The sequence below is a fragment of the Abramis brama genome (assembly GCF_963993115.1).
Source record: "Abramis brama genome assembly, chromosome: 13".
NCBI classification, from domain to species: domain Eukaryota; kingdom Metazoa; phylum Chordata; class Actinopteri; order Cypriniformes; family Leuciscidae; genus Abramis; species Abramis brama.
The window spans coordinates 22807485-22827001 of record NC_139975.1 but is presented as its reverse complement, the minus strand read 5'-3'; the positions used below and the strand labels follow the sequence as shown (position 1 = coordinate 22827001).

General features: G+C 34.5%; 2 protein-coding genes across 2 annotated transcripts in view; one reads left to right on the top strand and one right to left on the bottom strand.

Moving 5' to 3' along the window:
* Window positions 1-8064: 8064 nt before the first annotated feature.
* atox1 (antioxidant 1 copper chaperone) lies at window positions 8065-9263 on the bottom strand. Its single transcript, XM_084132477.1, has 4 exons — window positions 9162-9263; window positions 8904-8976; window positions 8495-8653; window positions 8065-8342 (listed from the first exon to the last, which is right to left on the bottom strand). Exons 1-3 carry the CDS (start codon window positions 9165-9167, stop codon window positions 8529-8531), a joined length of 204 nt encoding a protein of 67 aa, XP_083988603.1. The 5' UTR covers window positions 9168-9263; the 3' UTR covers window positions 8065-8342; window positions 8495-8528.
* A 541-nt stretch (window positions 9264-9804) lies between these two features.
* Window positions 9805-19517, top strand: part of slc36a1 (solute carrier family 36 member 1) — a 37890-nt gene continuing 28177 nt past the window's right edge. The window contains exons 1-8 of the mRNA XM_084133694.1: window positions 9805-9994; window positions 13494-13603; window positions 14283-14394; window positions 14471-14561; window positions 16390-16478; window positions 17050-17139; window positions 17517-17601; window positions 18071-18289. Coding sequence (XP_083989820.1) covers window positions 13576-13603; window positions 14283-14394; window positions 14471-14561; window positions 16390-16478; window positions 17050-17139; window positions 17517-17601; window positions 18071-18289 — 714 coding nt within the window. The 5' untranslated portion in view covers window positions 9805-9994; window positions 13494-13575. The remainder of the gene's footprint in view (window positions 9995-13493; window positions 13604-14282; window positions 14395-14470; window positions 14562-16389; window positions 16479-17049; window positions 17140-17516; window positions 17602-18070; window positions 18290-19517) is intronic.

The following is a 19517-nucleotide window of genomic DNA, read 5'->3' as shown; positions in this document are numbered from 1 at the left end:
TTGTTTTGTTGTACAAAAACCCCTCAAGGAACGTATTAAAATAATAATAAAAAATAAAAAAAAACATGTCATGACCCCTTTAAAATATTAATGGATGACGATCAATACTGCAATATAAAGTATTTATTTATTGAATGTGTTTTATTATTTCTTTTAGAACATCAATGGGCAATGATCAATATTGTGAATTTATTTATTGTCATGTTTAAAAAAAAAATGTTTTATTTAAAACATCAAAGGATGATGGTCAATTTGGGGAAATCAAGTATTTATTTATTTATTTAATATCGTTCTTTTATTATTTAATTTAAAACATTATTGGTCAATATTGTGAAATCAAGTATTTATTTTTTAATCATTTTTATATATTGTCATGTTTTTATAACATTTAATTTAAAACATTAATAAAATTATTGCAGCAATTCTAATTTCTTTGTGCTGCATCTGCAGTGTACAGACAGTATTAATCTCCATAAACTGTAAGGTATGCTAGATGCAGATTAAGCCATGGATCTAACAACACTGTCAATGATGCTGCAAATCCTTTTCAGTGTAGGATTAGATGTAATCTGTGGCCATAAAGTGGCCAACTCATCTGACAGTAAAAAGATGCTGAGGTATTAAAGAAAGCCGTGTTATGGTGAGAACTCTGAAAGCGTGGAGAAACAGATGGAAGCAATGTACTAGACAAAATACAATGGAGCTTCCTCTGTATTGCTTATTTCCTTTATTACAAAGATGACTTGGACAGATAGACATGGAGAGAAAACATCTGGTTGTCGATTCAGGAAGACAATAATGGTAAACTGACAGATGGAGCAAATGGACAGAATAGTTAGAATGTTATGATTCCCTAGCCTAGAGTGTCTGACTAGATCAGAATGCAGCGTTGTGGGATGTGGGATTGTTGCAGAATCTGCTGATAGAGGTGACCTGCTGACGTGTACAATCAAGACTAGATGAAGCCCAGTGATTATGTTCAGGTTGTACTTAAACTGAATTTTTTATATGTCTTCATTTTTCATAATATAGTGAGACTCAAAGAGAAATTTCAAGCAAGTTTAGTAGCTACAGTAGGGTCTAAATCTAGGATTCTATTTTAAACTTGAAAGAAAAAAGTTGTTTGAACCTTTTGAAAAAATTAAAACATAAAATATGTAAAACTCAAACATTCTGAACCCCACAGTATATTTAAAATAGAAATTAAATACTACTTACACTGTTTGATTTAGATCAAAGGGGTCATGACATGGAATTTTTTTAATTATTTTAATTTGTTCCTTGAGGTTCACTTATAACGTTAATAAAGTTTGCTCAACAAAACAAATATATATATATATATGCAGAAAAACAATAATTTGTAACCCTCTGTCTGAAATGATCAGTTTTTAAGGGGCGGCTCCTTTAAGGCTTGTCAGTAAATGGCCATTGTTATGATTGGCTAACGTCACTGCATAGGAAACAGTATCAATGTCCAACTATTGCACTTGAGTAAGTGTTTTGAAAAATTATCCATATAAAACCCTTACAGACAAAGCATTAGGAAATCATTTACTTGCGGTTTGTCATGCAGCTGCTGTCAGATACAGTTGGCTACTTCATCTGTCACCAAAAGTTTCTTTACCAACTTTCCATTACATTGTGCCTCATTTACAAAACAAAATGCTCCGAACAAACATTTAATCCTTTTAACCAGATTCAGGAATCAGGACGCCACTAAAATAAACCATCCTCTTGTTTCTGATGCTGGAATCCTTCTGAAATCTGTATAGAGACACGTGTCTCTATACAGATTATGGACGTGTCAAAGCGAATGTTCTTACACTCTTCCATTTGTCCTGTTGTCGACAGACTTAAGAGTGTGGAGTATGTCAGAAACTGAACACACATCTACTGTATCCAGTGTAGCAGCGTCAGTGATTAAAATGGGTTCTATTTGCTTTTGATGCGATGCTCACATGCAGTGCAGGCAAATGTCAGACATTAAGCGACTGAATGCCAGTGGGCGGGGCCTATGGTGCGATGACGTATAACTATTGGTCAATGTCTTGATCTGGAGGCAGTCATATGCAAATGTATTTGCCCGTGTGACGTCACAGGTCACTGAATATCGAAACGAGCTGTTTTTCGAGCTTGATTATTAAATGCCTTGTTTATGAGGAGGGTGATTTAAGCTATGAAACGTGCAGGATGATTTATTGGTACAGAAACCTCTTATATGTCAAAAGATTAAGGAAAATTTGATTTCTCATGTCATAACCCATTTAACACCTTCAGGAGAACTGCTAAATTATCAGTCCCAGCCTCCTCCTTTTCATTTCTCTTCCCTTTTTTCCATTTCCTCGCCAACTTTGTGAACAACACTTCTATCAATCTCACTGCAGCTCATTTTTAATCAATTCATTTTATAATTACATTCCTGTAGTCCGTTATTCCGTTATAATCCCCACAAGGAGCATTCAATACCAAAGACATTTAAAACATTTGACAGCGCCGATGACAAGAACATTAAGAGTAGAAATATGATCTCATAAAAATGTCCTTTTGTTGCCACATCAGCAGCTTTCTTCTGAAATCTGAATCATATCAATAATCCATAGAGTCTATGCAGCATGGGCAGCTGCAAACCAGTTCTAATTTACTCGTGGACTATATCAGTGAAGTTAATAGTTTTTTATTTTTTTTTGCACACAGCAAAGAATCCTATTGTTTTGTTTTTCTGTAAAAATACCAAACAGCCTTACAAGATAATATTCACTGAAAATCTTGCCTCCACCAGCTCTTAAATTATTTGGAATAATAAATAAATAATTAATATAATTAAATTAATTAATTAATAATAATAAAAATAATAACTTGACAGGCTCACTATGGGAACAACATGAGGGTGAATAAATATTTTTTCATTTTATTATGGAAGCTTGTTTCCGCTATGGAATAAATAATAAAAAAAAGGTAATAGTGACTTTTCCTTACAAGTGTGAGTTGATATCTCTCAATTCTGACTTTATAACTCTCAAGATTTAAGACTCGCGAGATTCCAAAATATAAAAACTCACAGTTCCCAAAAAAAAGTCAGAATTGCAAGTTTATATCTCGTAATTCTGATGTTTTTGTAAATAGTCCGAATTGTGACCAATTAAAACAAGCTTCCCTATTTTCGAGTAGGCTACTAGCGCTTTAAGAAATCTTACAATGATCATTTTGTCATGTTTCATTGATATATTTTTTTCTTGAAAAGCTGTATTTCTTCTATTATATGTAAGTTTGCTGAGATGGAGAAGTCTGCACACTGATTGAGGGTGTGCTTTTGTTACCTTGATCAGAGTACATGATTACACTTGTCTCATCCTGCATGGGATCTCACTCTATAGTCATATCCTGTAGGCACAATATTTTGAAAAAAGGAAGGAATTCTTTTCAATGCCATGTGACATTTATCAGTAGATTTTATCCTTTGCACATATTTTACTGTTTTTTAAAAAGTACCAAAGGGGAAAAATGCAAATATTCTAGATTGTAGTTATTTGATACTGGATTTGGCCAGGACTCTGAACTGCATCTTGTGATACAGTAGTTGTACATTTTTGCAGGGAAAGCCCTGTTCGAGCCTGTAACCAAGCAGCTGTGTCTGACACTTGATACACACTTGTGTGTGTGTGCATGTGTGCGTGCGTGTTTAACAAAATCACACTATTAATTTAATTATTCATGAAAAAAAAAATTCCTCTGGCAAAAGATGTAGGAATAGGTTTAGGCACTGTACTTAAAATAGGGTAGGTAATTTAATTTTTCTGAGAGGCTAGCAGAAGCAAGCTAGATTTAAAGCCTAGATTTAAAACCTCCATCTCTTGGTGGATTCGTATGATTCAGGAGGAACTGTAAAAGGTGGTTGCTGCTGCGTGGAGGTATGGAAATACATACGCTGACAGGCAGGAAGGACATTGTATCATTGCATTCGGACTGAATGCAATGATTGGTCAAATATTTTATGGTCCTACACCTTCCACAGATGATATATAAATACATTTAGACCACTTAACTTCTCGATCTGACCTTCAACCAGCATAACAAAAACTGTTTCTGGAACAAATCACCTATCCTGCCTTTAATAAGCTATTTCTCACTTCATTTGTTTTGTGCACTAAACTGAGCCTTGATAAGCATTGCAATTTAAACTGGTCTCTGATACTGTATTACCACACTATGAAAATATTGAAGATGTGGTGCTGTTGTGTAGATGAGCATTTGAACTGACTGAAAATATAGCCTATGTTAGTTTATTTTCTATAGTCTGTCCAAAGAATCTAACAGAAATGATGACTCTGGTCACCTGAGGACATTCAGGCATTAGCAGTGGCCTTAGATGCTGCATTTAACTCAACTTTCATTAAAGGCTAAAATCTTTCCAGTATGTTGTTGATTCTGAATTACAATAAATGTGACTTGGCTAGCAGTTTTGTAAAAGTACATGTTTTACTCAGGATACATGTTTACTCAGTGAGCATGAAGCCCTTATATTGTGTCTGGTGATATCTGCAAAAAAAACTTTTGATGGCAAAAAGAAACTTCTGAGGTACAGCTGACTTTAATCTGAACTGAACTGTCACTTCATTTGTCATGCAAAGAAAAAAAAAGTGAAGGAACTAAGTCATTAATGCATAAGCTGCTTGTATCCTTGTTGTATACCTATGGGTTTCTTTGCCATTCTCTGCTTTATCCAGCCGGCGGGAAACATGCAGATCTTTTTGGCACGTTACAGTTGTGAAGAAGGCTTCTGGCCTGGATGGTTGAGCATTCCTTGCATTTTCTCTTTTCAATCCAGCCAGTCCACACAACAAAAGATCAATTGTGTGGACACCACAGTAGTGTGAGCGAGTTTCCATCTCTATTCCCATCACTTAAAACCAGGGAAGCTTGGCATGGCTGAAGACAGTCTTTACTCTTGTCTTTTGGTTAGTTGTTGAGTGTGATGTATAACACTGCTGCAGTCTGTCCAGACTGGGATCTATTTCTAGAGTTACATGGTATTGTTTAATCAGTAAATAAATATATATTCATAGATATACAGTATACAGTTGTTAATTGCTCCTGCTGACAGCCCTGGAGCTGCAATGCCTGTCAACATCTCCTCTGCTTTCATAGGCTACACCCTTATAAACCAGCTTGAACAATGGATAAAAGCAAGTCGCTGATTCACTCTTTCAGATTCTTTTCGGGTAAGAACATGTTCTACATCAATGAAAACAATGCTACACTCACTTATATTTTGTGGATCTGTATTCCACACACCTGACATGGCTGATAATACACAAAAATGTGCTATAGACATTGGTATCCAGCAAACACCCATTTCTAAAGCACAAAAATGTGCTATAGACTTATTGGTATTCAGCAAACACCCATTTCTAAAGTACAAAAATGCGCTATAGACATATTGGTATCCAGCAAAACACCTAAAGTACATGCAGTGTGCACAGTCATTTGTATTAAAATGAGACTTTGTCCCTTGAGCTACTGATTGTAATACATTCCTACAGCAGCAGCTTGACGACTCTGTTTAACTGCATTTTGTGAAACAGCTTGTATGGCATTTCTTTGTTACTCTCTTGTGATTGTGACCCTTGTACTTCTAGAATACCTCCCTAGTGGAGCCATCCTTGTGGTTTCCTGGGAACATCTCCTTAAACAGTGTCCCTAAAACGCAAGCTTTATTTATTTCAAATTAGTTGTACCACCTTTTCAGTGATGGTAGGACATGTATATAGTTGACTTGCCAACATCAACTAAAACTAATGGCTTTGGGTCTTTTTGCATTCAAAAACTGCATAACGTTTTCTATGTTCGTGGGCTTTTGCCTTCATCAATAGGGCAGTAGAGCTCTAATGTATCATGAGAATGAGAACAAAACTGCATTCCAACAAAATATAGTAAATGTTTAACTTATGTGATGTAGATTCAGTTTACATTTAACAGAGATCTTTAACAGGGGGTCTGCAACGAATCTTAAACAAATTTTTGTAACTTCAACCAATCCTCAAAAAGCAAGAATTCAGAGTTTAAATTTCTCTTCACAATAAAATGTATTATGGAAACTAACCCAACAAACCATTCATAATAAATAATGTAAATACATTAATGTATACATCTCTCAGTCCACCAAGGGGGTCATGGAGGTGAAAAAACATTCAGACACTCAATTAAAAAAATGCTGCCTGGAAAATGGATTTGTTTTATTGAAAGGGTAACATTGCCCCCTACTGGTGCCGAGGCCGTAAGCATACTGACAGAAGTCCGTTTGCTTCACAAATATAAAGATGTGATTTTGTACTGTAACCAATCAATATATTACTTCATTAGGTGCCTTAAAGGGATAGTTCACTCCAAAATGTTGTCATTACTTACTCACCCTCAAGTGGTTCCAAACCTGTATGAGTTTCTCTCTTCTGTTGAACACAAAATAAGATATTTTGAAAAATGTTGGTAACCAGTTGACGTAACCATTGACTTCCATAATGGGAAAAAAATACTGTGGAAGTCAATGGGTTCCAATAACTGTTTGATTACCAACATTCTTTAAAACATTTTCTTCTGTGCTCAACATAAGAAACTCATACAGGTTTGGAACAACATGAGGGTGAGTAAATGAACAACCTCTTTAAGGTGTTGTGTAAAAAAGCAATGAAGATGAAAATAAAATCAAGTTGAAAGTGCCATTAAAAGGTAAGAATTATATTAAGCATTTAATCTAGCTCTCTCTTAACACAGTTATATTAATCAAATTTTTTGAACAATATATATTTGTTGAAATATACAACTAAAACCATAAAAACATTTTCGTTACTTAAAATAATATAAACACTATCTGAAATAAAATATATAAAACTATTTTAGATAGTTGCAAAGGCAACATTTCTCATTTGCATTTAGTTTAACTCGATGTACGGTACTAAAATAACACAGAAAATGATAAAAACTATAGAAACATAATTTAAAAACAAACTTATAAAAATGACAAAACACACAGAAAAACAACTAAAACTTAACTAAAATTAACCCTAAAACAGGCAAGAGAGGAAAATGATCGTCAAAAAATAATTTCATGTCACTTTTAGTATCATCTGGACTTCAGTAAAACATATCCAATGGAATTTTTGTAAATATTTTATATAGATTAGATATTATGAGTTGTTCTCCCAGGATACGTTGCCCTATAAGGGTATTAAAAAAGGCCCAAGTCATCAATGTTTCTGTGATTTGTTTGATGCAAAAAAAAATGTAATATGCTGCATGCATGACATGTCTAAGTGTCCTAAAATTGAGGCATATACATTTCTCATATTTGTTCACTGCTGTTTCGTCTTCAACCTCAGTTGTGGGAAACTCTAGCCCTTGAGGTCCAGTGTCCTGCAGGCACTAGCTCCATCCTTAATCAATCATATAATGTGATTTATGATACAACTTTTGTGTGAACTTTTGTATGATCATTTTCTAAGTAACCATAAAGACTTAAGTTAGACTTTTCAGGTGTGTTTTTCAAAATGCGGTAAATAACAGCATGATCAACATAAGACTTAATTTTCTATTTCAACATTTTAAGACAATGTTCACAATTAATATTAGCAGGTGTATTTTTTTTCGTTTTTTTAAAGTCAGATTAATATATGCCTACTTTATACAAAGTCAGAATGTCCAGCACTATGTTGGCTTTAGGTCAAACTGACAAAACTGAGCACAGAAAATTTGAACCAAGTCATGTGACCCACATACTCCAAACAGACTCAACTATGATATTGACAACAGCACTGGATGAAAAATTATTTCTCGTGCCTCCTACAAGAGACTAAAGAATATGTATCCTGTGGTACACATTGCCTGTTTTAAGGTTAAAATGAAAATATAAAATTCAAAACTAATTCAAAATATTAATTAGAACTATAAAAGTAAAATAATGAATAATAATTTGTTACATTTATATAGCGCTTTCTCAAAGCGCTTTACATAGAAGGGGGAATATCCTTCTCAGTTATACCAGTTTTAGACAAACACCAAACATTCACAAAGTTTTGTTTTCCTCCAGGTAAATACAGGAATCTTTATTTGAATAATCATCTGGAGACTTACATTAATTCCAAGCAGACAAGTGTAGCATGAAAACAACCACACTGTAAACGGTTCGATTTCAACATTATTATAATTGACAAAAAAAAAAATCTGCCTTATATCTGCACTTCATGATGCTCTGCTGAACAGATTTCCTTCAGTGGTCCCGAAGATACGCGATGATTTATCTGATGTGTGATGGTCCCACTTTATAATCTTCAAAGCCGCATGATTCTGACCTATTAAAACATGGTTCAACGAGTCAAAATAGGGTTGAACACACATCCACTTTAGGTAATCTCAACTGCAATATTTCTGTGTTGCAAAATCACCATCATGAGAAAGTACCACAATCAATATTACTTTGCAATTAATGACAGCTGCTTCTTACCTTGTAGTTTTTTTTTAATGTAAGTTATAATATTTCATTTTGGACCGATGTAGGTAACCGTTTTCCCAGTCTTTTTCAGTGTTTCCAGAAGAACATCTGTGTCTTTGTCTGACTCAATGAAGACCTTCTTATTGGGGAGATCAATGTCAAACTTGACATCTGCTAAAAAAACACAACTGAACTATGAACTATGACAAAGACTTAAAGGGACAATGTCCTCACATGAAAAGGCACATCTAATTAAAAAAAGAAGAAAACAAAAGGAAATTAAGCTACATTTAGGATGTTTTTAACCAATGTAGTTTCACTTTCACAAACATCTAGTTTAAATAGCTTTGACAGGTTAATACACACGGTTAAATGACTTACAGCAGGAGACAGTTTGAAATATGTAAATGCCTAACGTTACCCAGTTTTTTAAGCACTCGAGTTACTGCACCAGAGCATCCCTCACATGTCATGTCGACAAAAAACTCGTGAGTCTGTCCGTGAGAGAAGAAAACATATTTGATTCAATTCTAAGAGAGGATCACAAGCTAGCTACAAAGCTAAGTGTCAGCGAAGTTATCTTTAAAAAATAAAAAAAGTGATTTACGATATCCAGATATCTGGCAGCAAAATAAACTGATCTTTGTGAGTTCAATCTTCTGATTAAATGTGAAATTACCGTCATGATCGATCCGATTGTCTCTCTACCAGCTCAAAAGTCTCGCTTTTGCTGGGACTGTTGCTGCACAGATGATGACGCGCTGTTTAGTTTAGGGCTTATCACTAAATTACTAATATTTTTGACCAAAAACGTTCATTTGAAACACCAACTAAACGTGCATATATCCACTCAAAGTGCGCATGTTGCGAGAGACTCTTCTATAATAGATATCACGTTTGTGTTACGGTTACGAGGCAACGAGTTACTTTTCATACAATGTGCAAGCGTTTTAAAAACGTACAATAAATAATTTTACATGATCCCTTATGCTCGACGCTCCCTCTGCAGGGATAATAATAATAATAATAATAATAATAAAACAAGCAAGCAAACAAATAAATAAAATAAGAAAATAAATAAGAAATGCAAAAAAATAATAATGCTGATTATACCGAATGTGATTGTTTCAACATAATTTACGTTCGTTTTAATTTTGCCAAAGGCGCAACATGGGATGTGGATAGAATTTAAGAGTTAAACTCTTTAATTTTCAAAACTGAAACATTAGTCATGTTTGTTTGTTTGCTCTGTACCATGGACTGTAAAGGTAGAAGTGAAATCAGCTGACTGACACGTGTTGATGGTCATGTGACCGCAGCGGGAGGGCGCGCGCGTCGCGTCGCAGCAGAATCAGATCTCAGCGGAGCGGATAGCGTCACAATTCGGACAGCAGATTCGGATCAGATCATGTCTGCTCATCTGTTCGCGTCTGTGCTGATAGCATATCCGGGTTCAGATATGGATTTTATGAGCTTCATATAGTAGGTGTATATCATTCAGCTGTGCTTACGGTAAGTCCAAGTCTGTCATCTCATGTATGTAACGTTAGCTATACATTAGCATAAACAGGAGACAAGACCTTCAGTTGTTGACAGCATTGATAGCTGAAGGCTGTCGGGAACCTCAGGACATTACTGGCTATTTTTGAAAGCAATACACTTTATTACTACAGATCACTGTCGTGAACGCTCTAAAGGGAGACATTAAATGAAAATACTCTTCAAGATTGAGTGCTTCCTAGTATTTCCTAGTAGAATATAATACTGTTATGCTGGTAACACTTTACAATGAGGTTCATTAGTTAACATTTAGTTAATGTATTAACTAACATGAACTAATAATGAGCAATACATTTGTTACAGTATTTATTCATCTTTGTTAATGTTAGTGAATACAGCTGTTCATTGTTTGTTCATGTTAGTTCACAGTGCATCAACTAATATTAACAATTACAACCTTTGATTTTTAATAATGTATTAATAAATGTTATAATTAATATAAACTAAGATCAATAAATGCTGTAGAAGTCTTGTTCATTCTTAGATAATGTTAACTAAGGTAGTTAACTAATGTTAATGAACCTTATTGTAAAGTGTTACCGTTATGCTATACTACATTGACCTAGTTATATAACATTTTACAATAAGGTGTCATTAGTTAACTATGTTAGTTAACATGAACTAACAATTAACAATACTTCTAAAACATTTTATTATTCATATTAGTCAATTTTAATCATAACATTTACTAATAAAAAAAATTATAATCAAAAGATTTATTTGTAATATTAGGTAATGTATTGTGAACAATTAAATTTTACTAACTAACATTGACAAAGATTAATAAATGCTTTGAAAAATGTATTACTCATTCTTAGTTCATGGTAGCTAATGCATTTTACTAATGGGACGTCGTTGTAAAGTATTACCATAATTACTAATACAACTTTGCAAGTCTATGTCAATGTCTTTGACACAAAAATTCAGAAATTTTAGACTGTTAGTTGTTACAGTAGTACAGAATAAGATGAACTTGGTTTCTTGATGTTTGTATTGCTTTTAACATCCTAAAACTGTGGCTATAAGTTGTTCCCTTAGATTTACTTTGTTGATTAAGACTTATATTTAGAGCATCTTTTTTATGTAACCTGTCTATTAAATTTACTTAAATAACAAGTGAAATTCATGGCCATTGAAGTCTTTTATTTTTCCATTGATCTGTTTTTATATTGATTTGACTTTTACATACCGAGACAGGGGAGTCAATGGGAACTGTGTTTAATTAAGGCAAAGCAAACATTGACTTTAGATGTGTGTCAGCGCTGAATAGAGCTGCTTTGCATCATCATATGTGTGGTATTCATGCTCTGTTAACTGTAGCAAAAGAGCTTTATGAGTCTATCATTTGTGGTTTAATCATTTCAGTTACAGGTTTTACTCAGTGACTGAATGAGTTTGCTGAATTGTCTAAAATATTTCCACATATGTGGTTTGGAACTGTTTCAAATAGTTGTGACATCTTTCTGACATAAACAACAGGTGTATTTCACACTCATGATATTAATATCTTCATTACATGGTCTTTTGATGGTGTCAGAAGGTATTTCTTCTGATATTTAAGTAGGCTCTATATAGAGAGGGAGAAGAAGAAAAATATATAGAGCCTATTTAAAATGGAGAGAGAGAGCACTTTTATGTGCTATAGTTGTAATCAAAATTATTCAACCCCCATTGCAAATCAGGTTTATTTGCTACATTTACAGACTTTCAGCTGTTTGCAATGAACAAATCAAACAAAAGTAACTGACATAGCTCAACTCAACAAATGTTTCAAGTGGTACCTGAAAATGCAACTTTTAATGTCTTCTGCAGTCTCAAAATTATTCAACCCCCTGAATAGAATCCCTCATAAAAGAGCAAATGTGCTAAACAGGTGTTGTCTCAAGCACACCTGATGCAACTAATCAAGGGCTTCATTAGTTGCACCAGGTGTGTTTGAGCTAGAACACATGAAATAACTGAACTGGCTAGGTTTGTTGAGTGTCACGTTTGACTGCATGTAAGAAATATGGCTAAGTCAAAAGAATGGTCCAAAAAGTTAAGAGAAGATATGATCGCCCTTCACAAACAAGGCACAGGATACAAAAAGATAGCGAAGGCACTAATTGTTCCTAGAGACACCTTTGGAAGCATAGTTCGCAAGTTCAAAGTTAAAGGAACAAGGTTACAGTACATGGACAGGACAGAAAAAGGAAGCTATCAACGGCTGCAAACAGATTTCTGAGAAGACAGGTTCAGAAAAACCCTAGAGTGACTGCAAAAGACCTGAAGCAAGACTTGGTGGCAACAGACACTGAGGTTTCAGCTTGCACAGTAAAGCACGTATACTAAATGCATGCGGTTTCCAACTACTGACCCAAAAGAACAAGAAAAGTCTGCTCCAATTTGCCCAAAAGCATATAAATAAGCCACTGACATTTTTGGGATTCTGTTCTGTGGAGTGATGAAACAAAACTGAAACTTTTCGGCCCTATAGATCAGAGGTATGTCTGGAGGAAGAAGAATGAAGCATATGCTGATAAGAACACTGTCTACAGTTAAGCATGGTAGTGGCTCAGTGATGCTGTGGGGCTGCTTTGCATCCTCTGGCACTGGAAACCTGCAGCGTGTGGAAGGCAAGATGGATTCATTGAAGTATCAGTAAATCCTAGGAGAAAACATCATGCCGTCAGTGAGGAAGCTGAAGCTTGGGCGTCATTGGGCCTTCCAACAGGACAATGATCCCAAGCATACCTCAAATTCCACCAAGGCTTGGTTGCAGAAGAAGTCCTGGAAGATTCTGCACGTGACATCACAGTCACCTGACATGAACCCCAAAGAAGATCTCTGGTGGGATTTAAAGAAGGCAGTTGCAGCACGTAAACCCAAGAATATCAATGAACTGGAGGCCATTGCTCATGAGGAATGGGCTAAGATTCCTCAGAAACGCTGCCAGAAGCTGTTGTCTGGTTATACATCTTGTTTGCAGTAGGTCATAACAGCAAAAGGGTGTTCTACTAAGTACTAAAGATGCTTGAAATGAAGGGGTTGAATAATTTTAAAACTGGAGAAGACATTAAAAGTTGCATTTTCAGATGAATTTGGGAAAACCATGCACCAAAACACATTTGTTGTGTTGAGCCATTTCAATTACTTTTGTTTGATTGGTTCATTGCAAACAGCTGAAAGTCTGTACATTTTGCCAATGGACCCGATTTGCAGTGGAGGTTGAATCATTTTGATATCTGACAATGACACGAATGATGCAGTAGTTCATTTGAGCTTCTGTGTGAAATTCTCACCGCTACATTAAAGTGTCAGATATGACTAGTGTTGATTGCATAGTTATTTTGCATGTTTAAAATCCTCATATTGTTGTCAGCCCCAAGAGATGACACAGAAAGGGCACTGTGTGCGTCATGCGTGTGTTCTAGGAGGGCTATTAACTCTGTTCATTTGTCTGCGATCACAGCGCCTGTAGATGCAGCGTCTCTGCAGGGAAGCTTTTGATCAGTGAAGCTATCAGTGGCAAATTACACCCTACCAAAGCAAACATGGCCTCTGATATCAACTATCAAAATGGTAAACCAATTTCCTTTGCAATATGGAACACTGTTTGTGACTGTTGTTTTTTTTGGCTAAGCTTAGTGAAAGATGATGTTATAAATGAATGAACAGACACACTACTGTTCAAAAAGTTTGAAGTCAGTAAGATTTGTTTTTTTAAAGAAATTAATATTTTCATTTTGCAAGGATGCATTTAATTGATAAAAAGTGACAGTAAAGACATTTATAATGTTACAAAAGGTTTTTAATTCGAATAAATGCTGTTTTTTGAGCTTTTCTATTCATTAAAGAATCCTCAAAAACAGTTTCCACAAAAAGATTAAGCAGCACATCTGCTTTCAACATTGACGATAATAAGAAATGTCAAATCATCATATTAGAATGTTTTCTGAAGGATCATGTGACACTGACTGGACTAATGATGCTGAAAATACAGCTTTGCCGTCACAGGAATAAATTACATTTCAAAATGTATTAAAACTGGAAACGGTTATTTTAAATGGTAATAATACTTCACAAATTATTACTGCTTTTACTGTGTTTTTGATCAAATAAATAGGCAGTCATAAGAGACTTCTTTCAAAAAAAAATAAAAAATCTTGCCAATGCCAAACTTTTGAACAGTGGTGTATGTGTTTTTTTTCTATTCAATGTTTAATATCATATGAAAGCTATATCTGTGTGTTGGTCCCAGGCCCAGATTTTTCTGGAAGAAACGAGAGCCCCACTGAAGATGAGCCCACCCGCTCACCTGGGTCCCCACGGCAGACAGAATATGAACGGATCGGAGGAAGGACAGGATCCTCGTAAGCACTGTGATCTTCGCCTATTAAAACTTTTATGTTCATTGACCTATTTTAATTGTTTTATTTATTTTTCCAGTTTTTTTCAGACCATAATTCATTTACTAAAAGGAAATATTGGGACGGGACTGCTCGGATTGCCTCTGGCTGTCAAGAATGCAGGACTCGTGGTAGGACAGAAAATTTAATTAGGAGATTAATGCATTATGATGTTGCGGTTTTATTTTTAACTGTTCTGGTCTTGTGTTCAGGTTTATCTTGTTATGAGTGTATATTAAGAACTTCAACATCTTTTGGTTTTTGAACAGGCAGCACAAACCGTGTTTGTTCGTGTGTGTACAGCCTTCTGGTTAGAGAACAGCATTTTTGTGGGTTGTAATTTTGTTCCCACTGACTGAGATCTGGTCATGTGTTCGTATAGGGTGTAGCAAAAAATTGTTTTTATAAACTGTGGTATTTGTAATGTGAAACAGAAACCTAAGCACATTTAGTATAAATATAAATGCAAAAAATAAAAATGCAATATACTCAGAATAAAAATTACTGTAATATTTCATCACTCCCCTAATATTTTATACATGACTATTTTAATATATTTACATTTAATATGAATATACCACATTTCTGACAAAATACCATGGATACAGTTAGTGTTACTACTACAGCAAATCCATAGTAAATATTGGTGGCTTTTTACAGAGTTCAAGGAAACAAAATACTAGATTTATAACATTTATTTAAATTTGTTACATTTTTAATACTTTAATCATTCATATTCTGGTTTCAAGATTTTTGTTTTCCTCCCTCGATGTACACTACCATTCAAAAAAATTGTGCGAGTAAGATTTCTGATGTTTTTATAATAGAGAATTTGAAGTATTTTATGCTCTTTGTTCAAAAATACAGTAAAACAGTAACATTGTGAAATATTATTACAATTTAGTGTTTTAATGTATTAATGTGCCATCATGACTGTTTTCTATTTTAATCTATTTTAAAATGTAATTTATTCCTGTGATGTCAAAGCTGAATTTTCAGCATCATTACTCCAGTCTTCAGTGTCACATGATCCTTCAGAAATCATTCTAATATGCTGATTTGATGCACAAGAAACATTTCTTAGCATTATCAATGTTGTACTTGTCAACAATTGGTAATTGTACTGACCCCATACTTTTGAAGAGTAATATGTCAATTTTATTTATTTTTTAATATATATTTTTTCTATTTAATTTTATGCACCAGTCAATCATGACTTTTAAAAAAATAATAGCACACCCTCAACAATCTGCATAATTTAGTGCCTCTTTCATCTCCATAGCACAAGCTAAGTTTAGGAGCTGTGTTTACAGCCTCTGAAGAGCACTGAAACCTCTCTCAGCATCAGCTGAGGACACAGGGACAGCAAGACGCAGTCTGACAGTGTTTCCACTTAATCAAAGATGACACATCCCTGAAGAATGCCTCCTGCCAGACGAATATCACGCTTTGACCTTTTTGTCAGTTGTATTTTTAGGGATACTTTGTGTAGTTGCACCACAACATTACTATTCCTTATCATCCCAGATTGTTGACTGCATAGTGGGGATGCACAAACCTAACCAGTAAAATGTTAAGTGTTGTAAATATGCAGAAACAAAAGAGAGTGTACATTTTGTGTTCAACACTGATAATAATAAGAAATGTTTCTTGAGCACCAAATCAGAATATCAGAATGATTTCTGAAGGATCATGTGACACTGAAGACTGGAGTAATGATGCTGAAAATTCAGATTTGCCATCACAGGAATAAATTACATTTTAAAATAGGTTAAAAGAACAGAGTTAATTTAAATTATAATAATATTTTACAATGTGGCTTTGATTTTCAGCCAGTTAATTTTGTATAGTGCATTTATGTTCAAAAAGCGGGATGACAGTTTGCAAGTTAAACTTTATCTTTATCAAACTTTATCTTTATCATTGGGTTGATGTTCTCCGCCTCTTCTTATGTTGCAGGTGGGGCCTTTAAGTCTTCTGGCCATGGGAATAGTGGCTATACATTGCATGAACCTCCTTGTGAAATGTGCACATCATCTAAGCGTAAAGTAAGAATTAATAGCTTGAATAATTTTAGATATACTGCCCCTCATGTTCTTGACAGGTTTTTTGACACACAACAACCTGCCATGGTGAATTTGAGTTTAGTTTTGTTTGCTTTATCATTTGTATCTGGCAATATATTTTTTTTTTATAAAAGTTTCAAAACTTCATTTAGTCAGTGTTAATGGGATAGTTCACCCAAAAATGAAAATCCTGACAGTTGACGGTAGCCATTGACTTCCATAGTATTTATTTTTTTCCTACTATGGAAGTCAATGGTTACCAGCATTCTCCCAAATATCTTCCTCTGTGTTTAAAAGAAGAAAGAAACTTCAGGGTGAGTAAATATGACAGAGTTTTCATTTTGGGGTGAACGGTCCCTTTAAACACGAATCTACCACTCATATATAGGGATGTCGCTTGAATTCATGGACCAAATTAGTTAATTAATTAATCCGTGGTTTAATAATTACATTTTGGTGTTTGTTCAGGAACATTTTTAGTAGAATATATTAATTACATTTTTGTGTTTCTGTCATGCAATTGATTTAAATTACACTTTTTTCTCCTATTTAGGATGGGCAAGCCCTTTCTTTCCTATGGAGATGCGGTGGAGCATGGCATGGAGAACGTGCCATGGCTGAGCAGACACTCCGTGTGGGGAAGGTAACTGAACGGCTTTGTTTCAGTGCTTACAAGGCAGTTTCCTGTTTTAATTCAGTAGTCTGTTAAACTTGACGTGCAGTTTGTGCTGTTCTCAACATAATCTTTGACCACTTGTCACTTGTGACTCTTTCAGCACCTGATTTATTTGCAGCGTCACTGTTTCACATCTTGCACATGATAGCCTATATAGTAATCTTAAACTACTGTTCAAATGGTTGGAGTCTGTAAAATAAAATAAAAACAAAAACAAACATTTGAACAGTAGTATAGTGTGCTCACTGGGCAGCTTGTCTAAATAAACTTGTGACATTTAGATGACTAAAAATAGTTAGACCTGTACCTGATCATAATGATTTGTTTTGTTTTTCGGCTTTCAGGCGTGTGGTAAATATATTCCTCAACATAACTCAGTTGGGCTTCTGCTGCGTGTACTTTGTGTTCCTCAGTGACAATGTCAAACAGGTGAGAGATCTTTAAATACAGAAGATTTGAATAAAGGTTTTTTGTCCTCATTAAAATAATAAACTTTAAAATCACATAAATTTCCTTTACTATCATATTATTAAATGAGTACCCAGTGAAAACAGTAGTTTCTGTAGGCCAATTGGTTGAACGTGATGTAAGATGCCAAAGTCAATGGTTTTATTTGCGTAGAATGTATAAATTGCTAAAAATATTTGCCATAAATGCATTGTCTCTTTGGACAAAAGCTATGTATAAAATGTAAATGCTTCAAAAAATGCTGAGTGATTTTGTTTTCACCACAAGAGGGCAGCATTGCCTTTCACTTCATTTGGAAAAACCACCTGGGTTTGCTTCTCCCCCACAAAAAGATGTTCTTCCTTTCTTTCATTTTGAACCTACAAATGAAAAATTATTTCAGTACAATCTGTCATATTGTTATTGCCATAAAGGAATCTTTCCATTGTAGGTGGTTGAGACTGCCAATGCGACAAGAGTGAACTGTCACAACAACGAGACCGCAGTGACCGTCCCCAGCTACGACTCTCGCCTCTACATGCTCTTCTTCCTTCCCTTTATCATCGTGTTGGTGTTTATCCGCAATCTCAAGTACTTGGCTCCTCTGTCGTTTGTAGCAAACATTTCCATGTGCGTCAGCCTGGTCCTCATATACTACTACTGTCTGACGGTAAGACACATTAAACACGCAACATATGATGAAAGTGCATCTTTGTTGCATACATTGCTTCCTTATTTATTGTAAATAGTGTCATATATGATACATACTTTAGCCCACAATACAATTGAGCAGTCCAAAAAATATTTGAACACTTAAGCCACACTATGTATGAATGTAATTGCATTATATAACAAAGTATTAATCCAATTGGTATTTATTTTAGACACACTTATAGCACAGACACACTTTTCAGGCAAACCATTTATTTATTTATTTTAAGTTTTGGTCACACTTTGTTAGTTGTCTTTAACTACTATGTACTTACATCATACATTTTTTTTTATTTTTTTTTTAAGGTTCAATGTACTTATTGTGTTCATGTATTGCAAAACACTGCTACACTTTATTTTACGGTGTCTGTGTTACAGTGTAACTACCCATTTAAGTACTGTGAAGTAATAATTAACTACATGTTCCTACTATTGGTTAGTTGCATGTAATTATGCATAGTAGTTATTACTACAGTAACTTACATGTAACGTGTAACAAGGACAATATAAAATAAAGTGTTACCCAAAACACTGCTATTGAGGTGGGATACGGGTAAGGTTAGGCACAGTTTTAGTGGTCTGGTTAGGTTTAAGGTTGGGTTAAGGACTAAGGGAAGGATCAAAAGTACTAACAGAAATTAATAACAGCTGTAAATACATGCAGGTATTTTTGATATATAAGTTCAACATAAAAACCTGCAGTATTTACAATAAATTTACTTTTAAATGTAGTGTGTTACAATATTGTGTTACCCCCTAAGAAAAGTAACTAATTGCACTACTTAGTTACTTTTTATAGAAAGTAATGTGTTACTTTACTTTTGTGTTACTTTTTCTCACCTGGGCTAGACTTCCTTGTTTGTTTTTTAATAACAACAGGCAAATGTAAAGGCCTTTTCACACCAAAAGTGAAATGAATAATCCTCAGACTGAAGGAAATGCAAATTCATGCCTGTACAGTATATACAATAAATGAGAAGTAAAGTAACTTGCGTTACTTATTTGAAAATGTAACTCATATTTTGTTTCTAATTTAAAAGTAATGTTACGTTACGTGTTACTAGTTACATGAATATCTGATTTTGTAGCTCTTGTTACTTGTAATGTTCCCCCTAACACTGAAACCATGTATGTACACTATAAGTGCATTGTATCAAATGATTAATTTAAATGTTACTACATAGTAG

Coding starts and splice junctions, on each gene's coding strand:
- atox1 (XM_084132477.1), bottom strand. Junction 8,654..8,903: donor TCGAGTGCTTAAAAAACTGG/GTAACGTTAGGC, acceptor TTTTTTTAGCAG/ATGTCAAGTTTGACATTGAT.